The sequence below is a fragment of the Eubalaena glacialis genome, chromosome 11, assembly GCF_028564815.1.
Source record: "Eubalaena glacialis isolate mEubGla1 chromosome 11, mEubGla1.1.hap2.+ XY, whole genome shotgun sequence".
Lineage (NCBI taxonomy): Eukaryota > Metazoa > Chordata > Mammalia > Artiodactyla > Balaenidae > Eubalaena > Eubalaena glacialis.
The window spans coordinates 108,430,890-108,449,894 of NC_083726.1; the positions used below are offsets into that span (position 1 = coordinate 108,430,890).

A 19,005-nucleotide genomic window follows, 5' to 3' on the forward strand; every position below is an offset into this window, starting at 1 on the left:
AAAATTATTATAGCTTTATCAAACTTTGCAGAATTGATTTTTACCTATGTTAAATTATCTCACACATATTGTACACAGTAAATAGTTACAGTGTCTATGTAATTGTTCTATTAACTAAAATTTATTGCTTGATAATTCTCTTATTGACTGAATAGGTTGTGGATTTACTGGTTGAAGTTCTGTTTTCAGAAGCGCATGTTCCGTGAAAGTTCATATGAATGACTCCTTTTTAAGCTGTTTCCCTTTAGAGTGGTTTTCTGGTTTTCTTTTTCAAATTGCCCCATCTAATTTATAATAATAATAAAGATAATGATTATTACTATTCTGTAGAATATAACATTATAAAGAAGTACCAATACTTATTTTTAAATAAACGTTTTATCTTAGAATAGTCTTAAATTTACAGAAAAATTGCAAAAATAGTACAGAGTGTTCCCATACACCCAGTGTCCAGTTTCTCTTATTCTTAACAGCTTACATTAGCATGGTGCATTTTTCACAATGAATGAACTGATATTGATATATTATTATTAACGAACATACTTTACTCGTATTTCTTTAGTTTTTACCTAATATCCATTTTCTGTTCCATTATCCCATCCAGGATACCATGCTACTTTTAGTCATTCAGTCTCTTTAAACTCCTTCTGGCTGTCATCATTTCTTAATATAACAGAAATTATAAATAGCTCAAAATGAGAGCATTAAGACATTAGTTGATTATGTTACTATTCTGGTAAGAGATTTGGTGCTATTGTTCTGAGCAATAAAGAGAGAGTAACATAATGAGTGGCGTACACAAGGAAGAAGGAGAAAAGAGCCCTATTTAGGAGCAGAGATAGATCTGAGACACTCACATACATCATAAATGAAATAATATTGGCCATAAGTTGATAATTATTTAAATTAGGCATATGATGATTCATCACGGAATTTTTATTTTGTATACACTTATATTTTCATTATTAAAAGGTCATATAAATACACACATATGCATATATACATATGTATGCATATACATGTAGGTATGTATGCATATACATGTACCTATGTAGTATATATATGAAAGCTATCTCTCTGTTTTTTCAACTTATATGATACAGCATACTTAATTCCACTCAAACTTATAAAAGCCTATGCACAAAATGATTAAGAAGTTTAATTTTTTCTCTATTTTTTCCACACAGTACTTATAACCATATTTCATTACAAATTTTTCACTTTTGAAAAAAATTCAGAAAGAGATTATGTGATCCCACCATTTGTTTCTTAAAACTCTGGTGACTTCTTATCACTGAATTCACCATTTTTAAGTCATAAAGTGATGTTAGGACCTAACATTTATTCCACCAAAAAGGGAAATTTTCTGTGTAGTGAGAGGCGGAAGTACTGTGGTTTATGCTATGCTTTTTCAACAGGAAGATGAGATTAGAATAACACTTGTCATATCCTTTTCAGGGATCAGAATTGACTGGATATTGCTAGTATCAAATCTAAATCAGGAATTCAGGACATGTCTGATTTTTTCAGGAGGCTCTTATCCACAAGAATCAGGACCTTCCTTCTCTAATCAGGTGTGTGTCTGTGTGTGTTTGTGTGTGTGTTTCTAACAACTATTGTTCAAGAAATAAGAAACTCTTGAGGTTTTAACCTCAAGAAAATTTCTAAAAATATTTGCGCTATAAGGTAATTCTAATTGTTTCTTAAGTGTTTGAATTGACTTACTGAAGGCAATGAATACTTGTTACTTCTGAGGTATATTCTTCTCCACTTTATTTAATGATAGGTAAGTAGGATATACTTATTGAAGAATCAGAAGTTATGATATTACTATAAGATGTGACACACAACCTTACTAGCAAAATGAAACAAATTATTTTCATTGTTTCCAACTATTATGATCAAATGTAAAACAGTTTATATTTTTTAAAATCTAAGCACTATGCACATTTATTAAACACCTTTTATTTTTTCCTGAGAGCTCTGCTAGGCAATGTTAAGATGTTACTATATAAACAAATGTGAGATTAGTTTTGTTAATGATGACAAAGATAACTTGTAAATGATGACAATGATATGGACAGAACTTTAATTAAAGTATACTAGGAAAAACCATTCAACAAAAATTCATATATCCTACCCAGACTTACCTTGCAAAGAAAGCAATTACCACCAATAAAGTTACCACCAAATAAAATAATATGACTATAAATAAAAAACTGTGTGTGTCATCATTCACTATCAGTGATGAAAAACATCTTTAAGCATCTTAGTGTAGGTGAACTAAAAACAGCTATTACATTTTTTAACATTTTGGTTTTTTATTTTGTACCAAGAGAAAATTTAAAAGTTAATTTTACCTGGCTCTATATGAATTCTCATTTCCATTCTTTCCTTTTTCATGTCTGCATGGGTGAAATTTTTCTGTATTCTCACTTTTTTAATCTAAATATATCAACTCACCCCAAGGAGAGGAAACAGGAAAAAAATCCCCATTTTTATTTTATTCAGTAATCCTTTGTAAAAAATGAAGAATTTGGATTCATCTGTGGGATAGATGGGCAGTCATAATTCTATGATAGGGTTGGTCCGAGATCGGTGGGCCCATCACGGCGCAGGTACGTACTTTCCACATAAATGTAGTTTGGTCTTTCTGTACAATTTTAAGATACCCAGAATTTGATACAAGCATATAAGTCATAGAAAAGTAATTTACTATGATTCACTTATGTTCATTTTATATTATGGTCATGTTATATTTTAAATCCTGGCTTCAAAAACTTGAAAGGTTTTTTCCCCCTTCATTTCATTAACTACCTAAAGGAATGTATCTCACAATTTGAGATAACAGCCTTAGTATTTGGAGTTAGAACTGAGTTTTAATCAAAATTTTACCAGTCTGTAGCTTTGAGATCTGGGACAATAACAGCCTCTATGGACTTACGTTTCCTTTTCTATTAAATAGAGATATAAAACATGCCATATTTACCTTAGTGGATTTCTATGATATTCAACTCAAGTGACATAAATTTGAAAGTGCTTTTTAAACTAAAAGTATTATAAATTACCCATAGGTGATAGGTTTATGCTGAATAAGCAGTATGATTTTGGCCACCTCTAAGATTTAATTTCTTCACCCATAAAATAATAATAAATATTTACCTAAATAATAAATAAATAATAAATAAAATAATACCTACCTTTTTCACATACTTAATAATGAAGTTTAAATTAAATTACATATTGTATGTATAAACTAAACAAATGTTTTAGTTTAATTTTAGGTGTAAAAGGTAATTCGTATTCACATTTCATTTATAAAAGGCTTTTACATATTCAGTAGTGATTATTTCAATAAGAAAAAGAAATTATTTTTCACTCGTGTTGTTCAGAGGCGAGATTCTTTACTTGTCTTTTTCCTAAAATTTTAGAACCTACTATTTTACTCTTTGTAAGTCCTTCACTATAAAGAACTTTACTGCGTGATTTACATTATTGATACTAGATGCATTTCATTTTCTTTTACTTTTTAAAATACCCACACCAGGTTTTGTTAATATTCTTTGTCTTCCTCCCTCCCTCCCCCCCCCCTCCCTCCCTCTCCCCCTTTCTTTCTGTCTCTCTTTCTCCGTTTCTTTCTTTCTTTCTTTTTTTCTTCCTGCAATTTGTGAAATTATTAACCTAGTAAACGTGGCTCTGTTAATTAAACACATGTTTAATGCCCTAGATCCCTGTCTTTTTCATGATACAGTGTCTTTATTTTAATGTTATATTTCATTACACATTAAGAATTAACTTATTTTACTAGTACATAGGATCTTGCTAAAGATATCTTGCCATAGAATAAATATAACTTTATTTATATTACAAAGTATAAAAACCATAACAAAGTAATACGAAACAAAAGTAACTTGATGTTGTACTTTAAAAAGGATATGAATGGAAATGGCAACTTAAATTTTAAACAATTATGATTCAAGTGGCAGAAAGGCCATGATACAGTGGCCTGAATTGTTTTTTCCCAGAGATGAGTGAATCTCATAATCATGCCAGTGAACTGGTAAAGCATGGTGCTTCTACACGACAGCAAAAGAGAACATGTACATCAGTCACAAGCAAATGTGGAGAAAACTGTAAGTTCTATATTCCATTTGTCTTCTCTCAGTGTACTGAGGTGAATCTTAGAAACTGTGATTAAACTGGTGATAAATGTTCAGTTTATTTTACCTTCATGAGGAAAGCAGAATGAGATTAACTCTCATATACTATTGAAATATATAATAAAGTTTATCATGTTTAGGATCTTTTCATGCCCTAAAAATGATGAAATTATCATAATAACGAAGACAGTAGTTTCTAAGGTATTGTTGAACAATTAGCTTTAAGGAGGAGTAAAGAGAAATGGAAAACAAGAGAAAACAAATACCAAATTTCCTTCAGTTATGTTCTTAAACAGTATGGAGGAGATGACTTGATTGCTATTCACAGAAATGTTTCTGGGTGGTGAAGAAGATGTGTTCTCTGTCCTTTACCAAGCCAGAATATCATGAAAAATAAAGCCTGAAATAGCTTATACAAAAGGAAAAACAACAGACTACTCTCACCTATAAATTTTGATTAAATGTTAAAAAATAAATTATCAAATAGCATCATTTCACAATGATTAATAACAGGGATGAAACTGTGCTGTATGTAATAATCAAAGGGGAAAGATTGTATGATCATATGCATAATGTTGAAAAGTTTTCAGATAAAAATCAATATGAATTCTTAATTAAAAATAATTTTTAAAACCTCTAAAATATAAGTACTTGCCTTTGATATATTTTTTTCAAAAGCTATCATTATGCTTATTGATAAATGGTAGCAGCATTTTCATTGTAGTTAGAAAAAGAAGAATTTTTATTATCATTACTGTTGAGTAATATTGATTGTTTTGCTGGTATTAGCCAACATGAATAAACCAGAAAAGGAAGAAAAGTAAATGATATAAAATTAGAATTAAAAGACAAAATTAATATTATTTGAAGAAATATGTGATTTAAAATATCTTTTAAAACTTTACTCAAAATATTACAAACAATAAGGATATCTAATATGTGGACTTGATTGAAAATAAGATATAAAAATCAATTGCCTTACTAACTACAAAAACAAGGAAAATGTGATGAAAGAAAAGTCATATTTATAAAACAAAATATCAGAAAAAAACAGAACTTTTAAATTGAAAACCCTAGAAATAAATTTAATAATTTAAAGTTGTACTGATGAAAGTAAAATAAAACATGCGTAATAGAAATAGAAACTATTCAAGGATAAAAGCCAACATTTTAAAGATGTCAATTATCTCTCTATATACATTTAATGTGATTCTATCGAAAGACCATTATATCATATTTTTAAAGTGATGAAATGGGAGATTGGGATTGACATATATACACTATTGATGCTATGTATAAAATACATAACTAATGAAAACCTACTGTTTAGCACAGGGAACTCTACTCAATGTTCTGTGGTGACCTAAATGGGAAGGAAATCCAAAAAAGAGGGGTTTTATGTATACGTATATCTGATTCACTTTGCCGTACAGTGTAAACTAACACAATATGGTAAAGCAACTATACTCCTATTTAAAAAATAAATAAATAAAGTGACAGGTTCTTGAAAAGCTGATTTGAAATTTCTTAAGGCACATATGAAGTGTAATGATAGGGAAAATCATCTGAAAAAGAAATGTAATATTATACTGTGGGCACTAACAAATACTCAAGCATATTAGAAAATTTTACATATGGTTTAAATGGAAAGACAGCCTAAAAAATATAGGAATAAATGCAAGTACAAATTGGAATGTACTGTATGCTAAAGGTAGTATTTCATATCAATGAGAATACTTTGATTTATTGAGCAAATATGTTAGAAAAATTCAATGCCCACTTGGAAAATAATTTTTTTATAAATTTGAGCTCCTACATCATTTATTACACACACACACTACCAAATAAACTAAATACAAAAGGAAACCATATAATATTATGGAGGAACATGGGCATAACTTATTTTATAAACTCAGAATAATGAAGGCATTTTTATTCATATCAGGAAAAGCATAAGCCATAAAGGAAAGTTTGATCAAGTCAACCATTACCCATTTTGGCACCCCAAAAGTATCATATGTAAAGTTAAAACGGAAATGGGATCTGAGATGTGTATTTGAAAAACATATGGCATGAAGTGAACTAATATTTTTAACCTGAAAAGTAAGAAACAAACAAGCTATTTAATACAAACAAGAACAGTTTCAGGGAAATAAAATAAAAACATTATTTTTCCATAGAAAAAAGATGTTTAATCTTATTCATAACAGGAAAAACGAAGTTAAAATTTTGAAAATAATACTGCTTATCTTATTTATACATTTTTAAAATGTGAGTAATATTTAGCATGGAGGAAAGTGTGAGGAAACAGGCTTTTAAATTTATTTTTGGTACTACATAAATTGGTATACCTTCTTTGGACTAAAACTTTCAATCATTACAAAAATTAAAATGCATATGTCCTTTGATTTAGCAACTACACTTTTGGGAATTTCTCCTAGGGAGCTACTCAAAAATATGCACAGATAAGTATGAAATGTTACTCATATTATTGTATCTAATAGCAAAAACTAAGAAAATTTAAATATGCATTGGAAAAAAATAAAAATCTGCCAATAATTAGATTTTGTCCATATACTAATGAAACACAATGCAAGCAACTATTTATAAAAATTTGACCACTTTATAAGACATGATATGGAATAATCACTGGATATTTTCTTAATGTTTCCAGACTATTTTGTGTAGTATCTTAAATATGTGTTTTTAAAAGAGAGTTGAAGGGAATTGTCCGTATTTCTTATTGTATCTGCATGGAAAATTGTAAATGTTTTTTTCTTCTTTTATTTTTTTTTGAATTTTATTTTATTTTATTTTTTTTATACAGCAGGTTCTCATTAGTTATCTATTTTATACATATTAGTGTATATATGTCAATCCCAATCTCCCATTTCATCACACCACCACCACCACCACCCCTGCTTTCCCCCCTTGGTGTCTATACATTTGTTCTCTGCATTTGTGTCTCTATTTGTGCCTTGCAAACTGGTTCATCTGTACCATTTTTCTAGATTCCACATATATGCGTTAATATATAATGTTTGTTTTTCTCTTTCTGACTTACTTCACTCTGTATGACAGTCTCTAGGTCCATCCACGTCTCTACAAATGACCAAATTTAGTTCCTTTTTATGGCTGAGTAATATTCCATTGTATATATATATACCACTTCTTCTTTATCCATTCGTCTGCTGATGGGCATTTAGGTTGCTTCCATGTCCTGGCTACTGTAAATAGTGCTGCAGTGAACACTGGGGTGCATGTGTTTTTTTGAATTATGGTTTTCTCTGGGTATATGCCCAGTAGTGGGATTGCTGGGTCATATGGTAATTCTATTTTTAGTGTTTTAAGGAACCTCCATACTGTTCTCCATAGTGGCTGTATCAATTTACATTCCCACCAACAGTGCAAGAGGGTTCCCTTTTCTCCACACCCTCTGCAGCATTTGTTGTTTGTAGATTTTCTGATGATGCCCATTATAACCGGTGTGAGGTGATATCTCATTGTAGTTTTGATCTGCAGGAAAATTGTAAATTTTTAAAATGGTAACTGTGATTTATTCTAAAGGAAGACTAGGGAACTTGAAGAAAGGAATAGGAGGGGATAATACATTTTTATACCCTTATTTTTTAATAATTTACAAAATATATGTTTTACCTTTTCTGAGAAAAATAATTATGGAAAAGCACTGATATCATGCCTCCCCAATTAAAAAAAAGAAAGTCTCTAACATTTATATTAAACAGAAAGATACCAGAACCATTTATCCTTTTTCTCACTCTTTGTTTTTTCTTTGAAAGCATCTCCATTTTTTCTTGCCCGATCCATTGCTGTAGCTATGGGGATTCGTTTCATTGTAATGGTAGTGATATGCAGTGCCATGATCATAAATTGTAAGTGATAACAGAGAAGTGAATAACAGCATTATTGATCTAATGATTGTAATGCGTTACTATGATTAGTATTCAGAAGCACAGAAATATAAACTAGCAATATTGAGTGTATTTTCTTTATTGAGCTTATACTTTTGCTTAGGCTATCAGTTACTAACAATACAAACCCTTTCAATAACTGTGATTATTTTAATAGCACTATTCAACCAAGAAGCTCCAATTTCTTTGAAAGGTAAGTGAAAATTTTCTAATATTTTGAAGCACAAACTGCATGCATCTGGGTATAGGCATGTATCCAATGACATGAACAAGAAAGTGAATAAGAAAATGATTAATTCTTGTCCACAATTCACTGTAAATTTATTTATTTATTTATAATGAGGAAGTACTTGTAAAAAGTAGAGGACATAGTTTTGGCATCTCTCTTTATATAAATGTGTAGAGATATGTCATTGGGCAGTATCATAATGAGTTAATTATCTGGAATTTTAGAGTCGGAATAAAAAAGGCATTTAACCTGTCTAGATAAAATCTGTTATAATGTTCAGACATTCAGAATTAATAACATATTCTACCTTTCTAGAAAACTACTGTGGTCCATGTCCTAAAAACTGGATATGTTATAGAAATAACTGCTACCAATTTTTTAACGAGAGCAAAAGCTTGTACCAGAGCCAAGCTTCTTGTATGTCTCAAAATTCCAGTCTCCTGAAGATATACAGCAGAGAGGAACAGGTTGAGTATTTGTTTTAATTCCCCTTTCTATGTTTAGTCCTAACATAAGAAACAACTCACTGGAATATGAACCTAAAACACGAGAGGCACTAAGACTCAGATATACCAACCCAAAATCTTTCTGCATTAGAAATAAGAAAGCACAGTAATTGCAGGTATTTTGTATGTGGTGTTTAAGTTGGAATTATGCTAGCGTACAGAATGCATCTTCCCCAAATGTGGGAAAAAATGATTAAATGATTATAGCCTGTACTTATGAAATTCTAAGGACTGATTTTATTTGTGGTTTCAATCAGGATTTCTTTAAATTGGTGAAGTCATATCATTGGATGGGACTAGTACAAATTTCCACAAATGTTTCCTGGCAGTGGGAAGATGGTTCCATTCTCTCACCCAACCAGTAAGTTTCTGTACCAATTGGTCTCTATTTGTGGATTTGTCCCTAAACTATCCTTATGATCACTCCACTATCACATTTTCCTTCACACAATGCCGGGATATCCTCATATTCTGATCAGTTCTACAAAAAACTCTTAGAGCCTAAATTTAGGAGATTGTGGAGCAGAGCATCCAATACAAATAATAATGAGTAACATTATGTTGATGGATATTTGGGTAGTTCCCAGTTGTTGACTATTACAAATAAAGCTACTTGCAATGAACATTTGTGTAGAAGTCTTTGTATGAACATAGACATTCCTTTCCCTTATATAAATATCTAGGAGTAGAATGGTTGTATCATATGATAGGTACATGTATAACTTTTTGAGAAAGTCTTGAGCTGTTATCCAAAGAGGTTGTGCAATTTTACATTCCCATTACAACGTGTGAGAGTTCTAGGTGCTCTACATCCTGGTCAGTACTTATTAAAGTCAGTCTCTTAAATTTTAGTCTTTATAATAGATATGTAGTTGTATCTCATTGTGGTTTTAACTTGTGTTTTTCTAATAACTAATGATGTTGAGCATCTTTTTGTGCTTATTTACCATTTATTTTTTGATTTTCTATTTAGTTATTTCTACTATGATTTTTATTTACTATCTTCTTATTCAGGATGGACTTTTCTTTTTCTAATCTCTTATGGTAAAAGCTGATATATTGATTTGAAACCTTTCTTTTTTTCTAATAGAAGCATTCATGCTATTAATATTTGAGGTGATTTGGCAATATCCCCACATATTTTGAAATATTGTGTTTTCATTTTCATTCAGTTAAAAATAGTTTTTAAATTCCCTTTTGCATTAGTTTGATCTATTGATTATTCAGAAGTGTGTTATTTAGTTTCTAATATTTGGGAATTTTCCTGACGTCTTTCTATGATTGCTTTCTAATTTAGTTCCATTTTGATCACAGAACATACTTAGTATGACCTAAATCCTTTTAAATTTATTGAGATTAGTTTTATGGACAGACAATTGTCTCTCTTTGGAAATGTTCTATATGCACTTTAACAGAATGTGTATTACATCGTTCTTGGGTAGAGTGTTCTATAATTTCAGTTAAGTCAAGTTGGTTGAGAGTGTTGCTCAAGTTCTCTGTATCCTTTCTGATTTTCTGTCTATTTGTTCTATCTATCATCGAGAGAGAGGTATTGAAATCTTAGACTTATAATTATGGATTTATGTATTCTGCTTCCAGTTCAAACAGTTTTTGCCTAATGGATTTTGAAGTTCTGTTATTAGGTGCATAAATGTTTAGGATTGTTGCATACTTTCTATAAATTTATGACTCTATCATTATGCAACAAGTCCTGTCTCCTTAATGATATTTTGTGCTATGAAATTCTACTTTGTCTAGTATAATTATTTCCACTCCAACTGATTAGTGTTAGTATGGCATGTATTTTTGCATTCTTTTATTTTTAACCTATATGTATCTTTATATTAAAAGTGACTCTCTTGTAGACAGAGTACAATTGGATTAACTTTTTTATCCAGTCTGACAATCTCTGCCTTTTTAAATGGGAAGTTTAAAACATTTACATTCAATGTGATTATTTAAATGTTTACATTTAAGCCTATTATCTTGCTATTTGTTTATTCATTCAATTTACTATTAATTCCTGTTTTCCTCCTTTTCAGTCTTTTAAGAATATTCTAATTTATTATAAAATGTTATCTACTTATCTATTTTCTTTCTTACTAGGTATCGCTATTTGTTTTATTTTAAAGTTTTCTCTGAAGTTTATTACATTTATCTTTAGCTGATCAATTGCTATTATATCACTCATGTATAGTATAGGATTCTTGTAAAAGTATCTTTTCATTTCTCCCTTCCCAAACTTTGTACTATTTTTCTATCTTTATCAAGATATGGCTGACATATAATATTGTGTAAGTTTAAGGTATACAATGTGATGATTTGATACACATATATACCATGCAATGATTATCACAAAAAGGTTATTTAACGCATCCATCACCTCACATGACTACAATATTTTTAAAACACTTAAGATTAACTCTCTTAGCAACTTTCAAGTATGTAATACAGTATTGTTAACTATAGTCACCATGCTGTATGTTAGATATATTATTAGATAATGTAGATATATTATATTTGTTTATTTAAGATCTTTCTTTTCTCTTAATGTAGGCCTTTATTGCTACAAAATTCCCTCTTAAAACTGCTTTTGCTGCATCCCATAATTTTGGGTATGCTGTGTTTCCATTTTCATTTGTCTCACACATTGTTTGATGTTCCTTTTGAATTCTTCTTTGACCCATTGTTTGTTCAGGAGCATGTTTAATTTCCCTGTATTTGTGAATTTTTCTTTTTCCTCCTGCTATTGATTTCTAGTTTCATGCCACTGTGGTCAGAAAATGTACTTGATATAATTTCACTCTTTTAAAATTTGTTAAGGCTTGCTTTGTGGCCCAGTATATGATTTATCCTGGAGAATGTTCCGTGTGCCCTTGAGAAGAATATATATTCTGTTGCTTTTGGATGGAATGTTCTGTATATGTCTTTTAGGTTCATTTGATGTATAGTATTATTCAGGTTTACTATTTCCTTATTGATTTTGTCTGGATGATTTATTCAGGGTTGAAAGCAGGATATAGAAGCCCCCTATTGTTATTTTATTGTTACCTTTTTATCCTTTCAGTTCTGTTAATATTTGCTTTACTTAGGTGCTCCAATATTGGATGCATATATATTTACAATATAGTAATTTTATCCTCTTGATTAATTGACCCTTTTATCACAACACAGTGACCTTCTTTGTCTCTTGTGACTGATTTTGACTTAAAGTCTCTTTTGTCTGATATAAGTATAGTCACTCCAGCTCTCTTTTGGTTACCATTTGCATGGAATGTCTTCTTTCATCAGTTCACTTTTTGCCTACGTGTGTCCTTAAAGCTAAAGTAAGTTCCTTACAAGCAACACATTGTTTTTTTAATCCATTCAGCCACTCTGTAATAGGTGTTTTTAATTCTCTCTCTCACTGGGCTTTAATAACTTTTCTTTATAACTGGATTTGAGAGATTTCTTTGTAATATGCTTTAGTTTAGATTTTTTTATATCCCTCCTGCTTGTGTTTTGTTGAAGCTCTTGGATCTATGAGTTTATAATTTTTGGCAAAATTAGAAAATTTACTGTTACTGTTTCTTCATATATTCTTCCTTTCCCATTTCTCTTTCCTCTACCTTAGATGCTACAATTACAGGTACATTAAGCCCACTGAAATTGTGATAAAGTTAACTGATGCTCTGCTCATTTATTTTCCTCTTTGTGTTTCATTTTGGATATTTTCTATCATCCTGAATTCAAGTTTACTAATCTTTCCGTCTGCAATGCCTAATATTTCCTCATTCTGTATAAAGTGTGTATTTTATCTCAGACTTTGAAGTTTTCATTTGTAGAAGTTTGATTTGGCTAATATCTCTTGAATCTCCCATGTATTTCCTTAACTTTTTGAATATATGGAATACAGTCATAGTAGTTGTTATAATGCCCTCATCTGTTCATTCTAACATCTGTGTTTGTTCTGAGTCAGTTTTGATTGATGCATTTTCCTCCTTTTTATGGTCATATTATTTTATTTCTTGTTTACTTTTTAAAAAAATTCCAAATGCTATGTATTTTACCTTCTTTGGTGAAGCATATTTTTTACTTTAAAATATACACATGAACTTTTAATCTGGGGCATAGATAGGTTACTTGGAACCAGCTTGATACTCAACCTACAGTTAATTATCCCCCACTACGGAGGCAAGACCCTTCAAAGTAATCTACCCAAAGCCTTTTGAAATGTGAGGTTTTACAATTTGGTTGGTGAAAATGAGCGTGATTTCAGACCCCATACAAGCACTAAGTACTTTTCCCTCTAAACTTTTAGATAGCTCCTTCTTTGTCCTTAGGTAGTTTTCTTATACATATGCATTGATCAATGCTCTGCTAATACTCAGGTGAGACCTTCTGAATACCCTCAGATTTGTTCAACTCTCTCATCTCAAGTACTATGTCCTGTGAACCACAGCTGTCATGGTCTTTCTGAACTCTCAGATATCCTATGTATTCTGTTTCTATAGCTTGCTCTTTTAACCACTTGATTATACAGCTCAACTGTGTGTACCAGGACCAAGTGACAATATCCTCGTATTCATAGAGTTTATGAATATAGCCTTAATCCTTTTGATGAATGCTAGGTGAGCTCTCTAAAAAGGTCAGTCCCATCATTTGGAGGATCTGGCCTTTCACTACACTGTTTAGTAATTTTTCCATGCTGACACAAAGATCAGGAATAAAACCTAGGTGGTCTGTCACTTCTGCTTTCCTCAAGTCTCATAATATCACAGATGAAACAAAAGTTCTCTAGACTATAAAATTTTCTAATTCTTTATTTCAAGTATATATTACTTATTTGCATCTTTAATTTTTAAGAAGCATAATAAAAACAATTCAAAGAACATCAATATTAGCACCAAGTTAATTAGGAGTTTTCTATCTGTCAGTTTTAAGCATTTTATATATGTCATCTCACAAAGTACTCTTAAAAACCTTATATAACAGGTAATATTTTTAATCTAATTTTTCTGGTAAGGAACCGAGTCTTAGAGTGTATAATAATTCATCTAAGCTGTAAGGTGAGTAGTAGCTGCATTAGGGATTCAAACATACATCTTTCTGACTCTACAGCCAGCAATATTAAATTACTAAAAAAAAAAAAAACCCCTTCTTTTCACTGATTTTAAAGTTTACTTTGCACTCTAATGGTTAGTTGACAGTAATCAATGAACAACATTTTACTGTCATGGGTTCCTTTCAAGTAACAGGGACTTGTATTCATTATAACATTGTAAAAGGGACTACCTACCCTCCTATTTCATTATATACTTGGAACTTGAAGGTCCTGGTACACCTTAGAATTGATCTGGGGTGGTCTCATTTCTGTGTTACTCAAGTTTTACTTTTGAAAAAAAGAGTTTATTCTCTGGAAATACTAAGATTTTGTATCACCCCATCTCAATATTTTTCAGTCTGCAGTGCAAAATTTTGTTTATGCTAGAAGCAAAACAACTAGCATACTAAATTTCTGTTTCTGCATGTAATTAATATTTGTTGAGTGTGACTCAATTTCCAGGAACTATGCAGAAATTACTACAGAGATGATTAGGACATAACTCCTTCAAGAGCGTCACACTTCAGTCAGAGATATATAAATAAATAAAGTATAATCCAGTGTAATCAGTACCCTCGTGAAATGTGATGAGAGTAGTATGGGAAAACAAACACAGAAATTGAAGAAACATATGAAAAAAGTGAGACTAAAAAAAATGAGGCTTTAATGTACATAGGTTGAGACCAACTAAGAGTAGTTACTAAAAATCTCTTGATTGTTTTTCTTACAGTGGCTAGTTTTTGCTGTATCAAGAGAGTTCATTCTCTTGTCCTTTTAAATACATTTACTATCAAACCATGATACTTTTTTATTTTGTCAGTTTCACATTGATGTAGCATCATTACTCTTCCCTCAGCCTTCAATTTCCCACTGGTTCCCAGTGGAAAATAAACCACCATTTATTACATTAATTATATAACTACAAAATACTCAATATCCCAGGCCAAATAGATATACAGCTATAACTATCTCTACATGAAATGCCTACACACACACACAAACACACACACACGCATATGTATGTGTGTGTATATACATAACAGAGGATTTCACAATTTATTTTAATATTTTTTAATTTTTTAAAAAATAAATTTATTTATTTATTTATTTATTTATTTTTGGCTCTGTTGGGTCTTCGTTTCTGTGCGAGGGCTTTCTCCAGTTGCGGCGAGCGGGGGCTACTCCTCATCGCGGTGCGCGGGCCTCTCACTGTCGCGGCCTCTCCTGTTGCGGAGCACAGGCTCCAGACGCGCAGGCTCAGTAGTTGTGGCTCACGGGCCCAGTTGCTCCACGGCATGTGGGATCTTCCCAGACCAGGGCTTGAACCCGTGTGCCCTGCATTGGTAGGCAGATTCTCAACCACTGCGCCACCAGGGAAGCCCTATTTTTATATTTTTACCAAGTAAAATTGCATATATCTGAAGAAGATTATTTTTGCACAAAACGTGACATCTGCTGACTTCTAAATTGAATTCTGAATCCACTTCTAATCTATTTGTTTTAATTTTTTTAACTTTCATTTTGACTCACATACATAGATGAAGAGATTCCAGACTTTTTAAAATGACTAATTTCTAATGTATAAAAAAATAGTGGCACATAATTTATAATAGAAGGAAAATTTTAATGTTATTATCTGAGTTGGCTATATTTTGCATATCTATGAATTAAGAAAAACCAGGCATGGTCCCAAAATCTCCTGAAATGATATTATTTCAGTACCTATATTTAAATATTATTTCATTTTTGTATTTTTGCATTAGTAAAGTTGTGAATATAATTTGTCCTTTTCTCTAATCTAGACTAACAATGGTTGAAATGCAGAACGGAAACTGTGCAGTCTATGGCTCAAGTTTTAAAGCTTATACAGAAAACTGCTTAACTCCAAACACATATATCTGCATGCAGAGGATTGTGTAAAAGCTTATAATTTATAAAATGTGATGTATTCAAAGGCACAAAAGCCATTCTCTGAGTGTTCTCCTTGAAGAAAACTTCCAGAAGAAAATTCTACCAATAGTTATTGAATTATTTTTCCATGTACAACGTATCATAAAAATTTCCTTGCAGGGAATAAAGACCAACAATTGAAGAATTTATCTTTTATAACAAAGTTTTGGGGTTTTTTAAAAATTAAGTTATGAACAGATTCATTTTTAAATTTAATAAACTGTTGATAATACCCAGTGTTGAGCTAAATTTTAAACTATAATTTTATTAAATATGCACAAGTATTAAACTAATAAGGCTTTTAGATCCTTTCAAACTTGAAACTTCTAAAAATTAAATAAAATTAAGGAACCTCCATACTGTTCTCCATAGTGGCTGTACCAATTTACATTCCCACCAACAGTGTAGGAGGACTCCCTTTACAGCATTTATTGTTTGTGGATTTTTTGAGGATGGCCATTCTGACTGGTGTGAGGTGATATCTCATTGTAGTTTTGAGTTGCATTTTTCTAATAATTAGTGATGTTGAACATCTTTTCCTGTGCCTCTTGGCCATCTGTATGTCTTCTTTGGAGAAATGTCTATTTAGATCTTCTGCCCATTTTTTTAATGGCTTGTTTTAATGATATCAAGCCGCATGAGCTCTTTGTAAATTTTGGAGACTAACCCCTTGTTGGTCACATCATTTGCAAATATTTTCTCCCATTCTGTGGGTTGTCTTTTCATTTTGTTTATGGTTTCCTTTGCTGTGCAAAAGCTTTTGAATTTAATTAGGTCCCATTTGTTTATTTTTGTTTTATTTTCATTACTCTGGGAGACGGATCAAAAAAGATATTACTGCGATTTATGTCAGAGAGTGTTCTGCCTATGTTTTCCTCTAAGAGTTTTATGGTGTCCAGTCTCACATTTAAGTCTTTAATCCATTTTGAGTTTATTTTTGTATATGGTGTTAAAGAATGTTCTAATTTCATTTTTTTACATGTAGCTGATAGAGCTACCATATGATCCTACAATCCCACTCCTGGGCATATTTCCAGAGAAAAACATGGTCCGAAAGGATGCATGCACCTCAATGTCCATTGCAGCACTGTTTACAATAGCCAAGACATGGAAGCAACCTAAATGTCCATTGACAGAGGAATGGATAAAAAAGTTGTGGTACATATATACAATGCAATATTACTCGGCCATTAAAAAGAGTGAACTAATCCCATTTACAGCAACATGAATAGACCTAGAGATTATCATACTGAGTGAAGTAAGTCAGACAGAGAAAGAGAAATGTCGTATGACAGTGCTTATATGTGGAATCTAAAAAAAAATGATACAGATGAACTTATTTGCAAAACAGAAACAGACTCACAGACTTTGAGAGCAAACTTATGGATACCGGCAGGGGAGGGATAGTTAGGGGTTTGGGATTGGCATGTACACACTGCTATATTTAAAATAAGTAGCCAATAAGGACCTACGGTTTAAAAAAAATGGAGAGGGGACAAGAGAATGATATAGATGAGATGAGATTGGCCATGTGTTGATAATTCTTGAAGCTAATTGATGGATTCACGGGGGTTTATTACACTACTCCTTCCAGTTTTGTGCATGTTTGAAATTCTCCATAATAAAAAATTTTTTTTAAATTAAATAAAATTAAAGCTTGGTGGAGGGTATATGAGATTTCATTAAATTTACTATACTTGGAATTTTCAAAATGAAAGTTGAAAAATCAACAAACACACCCTCCAATCTTCAAAATTCCTCTACAAATTTAATATAGCCCATGACATGTTTGGCAGAAATTGAATTACTCCTTGCAATAAGAATATGGCACTGATTGCTACAAAACTTAGAAAATAAATAGTTGAATTTGAAGGGGACTTACAAGGCTTCTAGGAAAAGAATGGCCTCTGGGTTGAAACCTGTAGAATGACTAGAAATTGTCTGGGCAAATCATTAGGGTAACAGAATTTTTGGCAAATGAAATAATACTTGCAAATGTGCAGTCATTGGAAGAGTCTTTGACTCTAAGGAAAGATGGTTTGGTGGAAGCAGAATGATGGAAAAGATGAGGAGCATAAGAAGTGGTGGAGAGAGAAGCAGAGGCTGAATCATTCAGGGTTTCGTATACTCTAGTAATAACTTTGGATTTTATTCTCAGTGCAATTGCCCTTTGTATATTTTATGAAGGGTATTAAGAAGTGAGTTGAACAGCATTTTAGGTGGAAATTAGTATAAAATGCCATGGAGAAAATGATTTATTTTCTACATAGCCAATTAAGGGCTGAGGAATGTATTGGTCCAAATTAGTTTTTAAATTATTGTCTGAATTTGTAATATACACCACACAGAATTAACAAAATTTAACATTTAGTCACATTTGCTTTAAGATTTTATTATTAAACGTTTAAGTCATAAAAAAGCATGCAAAGAAGCACATATGTTTGCTTTGGAAAAATTAAGCAACTTAAATTGGGCTTTGCTTCTGTTTCTGGAACTAAGGAAGGGAAGATATTAGGTTCCACTAAAAATAACAAAAAAAGTTTTATGATATTGTTGTATATTATAGCTTAGAGAAAGCATTGTTAAACCAAAAATGGTAAAAACTCTGTAGAAACTCAGAATTCAGTGAAAATGAAAACCCTAAGAGAAAAGCAACCACAGAAACTGGCTTTCATTCTGAGGGTTTATAATAACCTTGGGGAACTTTAGTTTCTGTTTTGAGCACTGGAAACACACAGTAAAGCCCAGAGGCCACCTAATCTAAAAAGTTGAATACAAGTTTTCTTTCTAAAGCTGGGACCCTCAAAGGCTACAATAACAAATAAAACCTACATTTCAGGAAATAGTAACAAGGACACTTGTTAGTGAAGCAAATAGTATATGCCCCAAAATATGCCTCTTTGACATAAAAACTCTTTTGAGCTAGAGATAATTAAGAAGCAACTTGAAATCACTGTCTTGAATATATTTGCACCCCATTTTCATAGCATCATTATTCACAAAACCAAGATGTGGGTACAACCTAAGTGTCCATCAATCAGCAACAGATGAATGGATAAAGAAAATGTGGTATATAAACAAGGGAATACTATTCAGGTATAAAAAGGAAGGCAATCCTGCTATTCATGACAACGTGGATGAACCT

The 19,005-nt window shown here is 31.4% G+C and overlaps 1 protein-coding gene across 1 annotated transcript; it reads left to right on the plus strand.

Moving 5' to 3' along the window:
• The first annotated feature begins 4,027 nt into the window (after nucleotides 1–4,027).
• KLRK1 (killer cell lectin like receptor K1) lies at nucleotides 4,028–15,830 on the plus strand. Its single transcript, XM_061205875.1, has 6 exons — nucleotides 4,028–4,133; nucleotides 7,961–8,053; nucleotides 8,250–8,285; nucleotides 8,637–8,788; nucleotides 9,085–9,188; nucleotides 15,713–15,830. Exons 1-6 carry the CDS (start codon nucleotides 4,028–4,030, stop codon nucleotides 15,828–15,830), a joined length of 609 nt encoding a protein of 202 aa, XP_061061858.1.
• The last annotated feature ends 3,175 nt before the right edge of the window (nucleotides 15,831–19,005 follow it).

What these genes read in the sequence shown, in the direction of transcription:
- KLRK1 (XM_061205875.1), top strand. Translation starts at nt 4,028, where the DNA reads ATGAGTGAATCTCATAATCATGCCAGTGAACTGGTAAAGCATGGTGCT. An exon ending in TATACAGCAGAGAGGAACAG is followed by an intron (nt 8,789 to 9,084) that starts GTTGAGTATTTG and finishes GGTTTCAATCAG; the next exon opens with GATTTCTTTAAATTGGTGAA. An exon ending in TCCATTCTCTCACCCAACCA is followed by an intron (nt 9,189 to 15,712) that starts GTAAGTTTCTGT and finishes TCTCTAATCTAG; the next exon opens with ACTAACAATGGTTGAAATGC.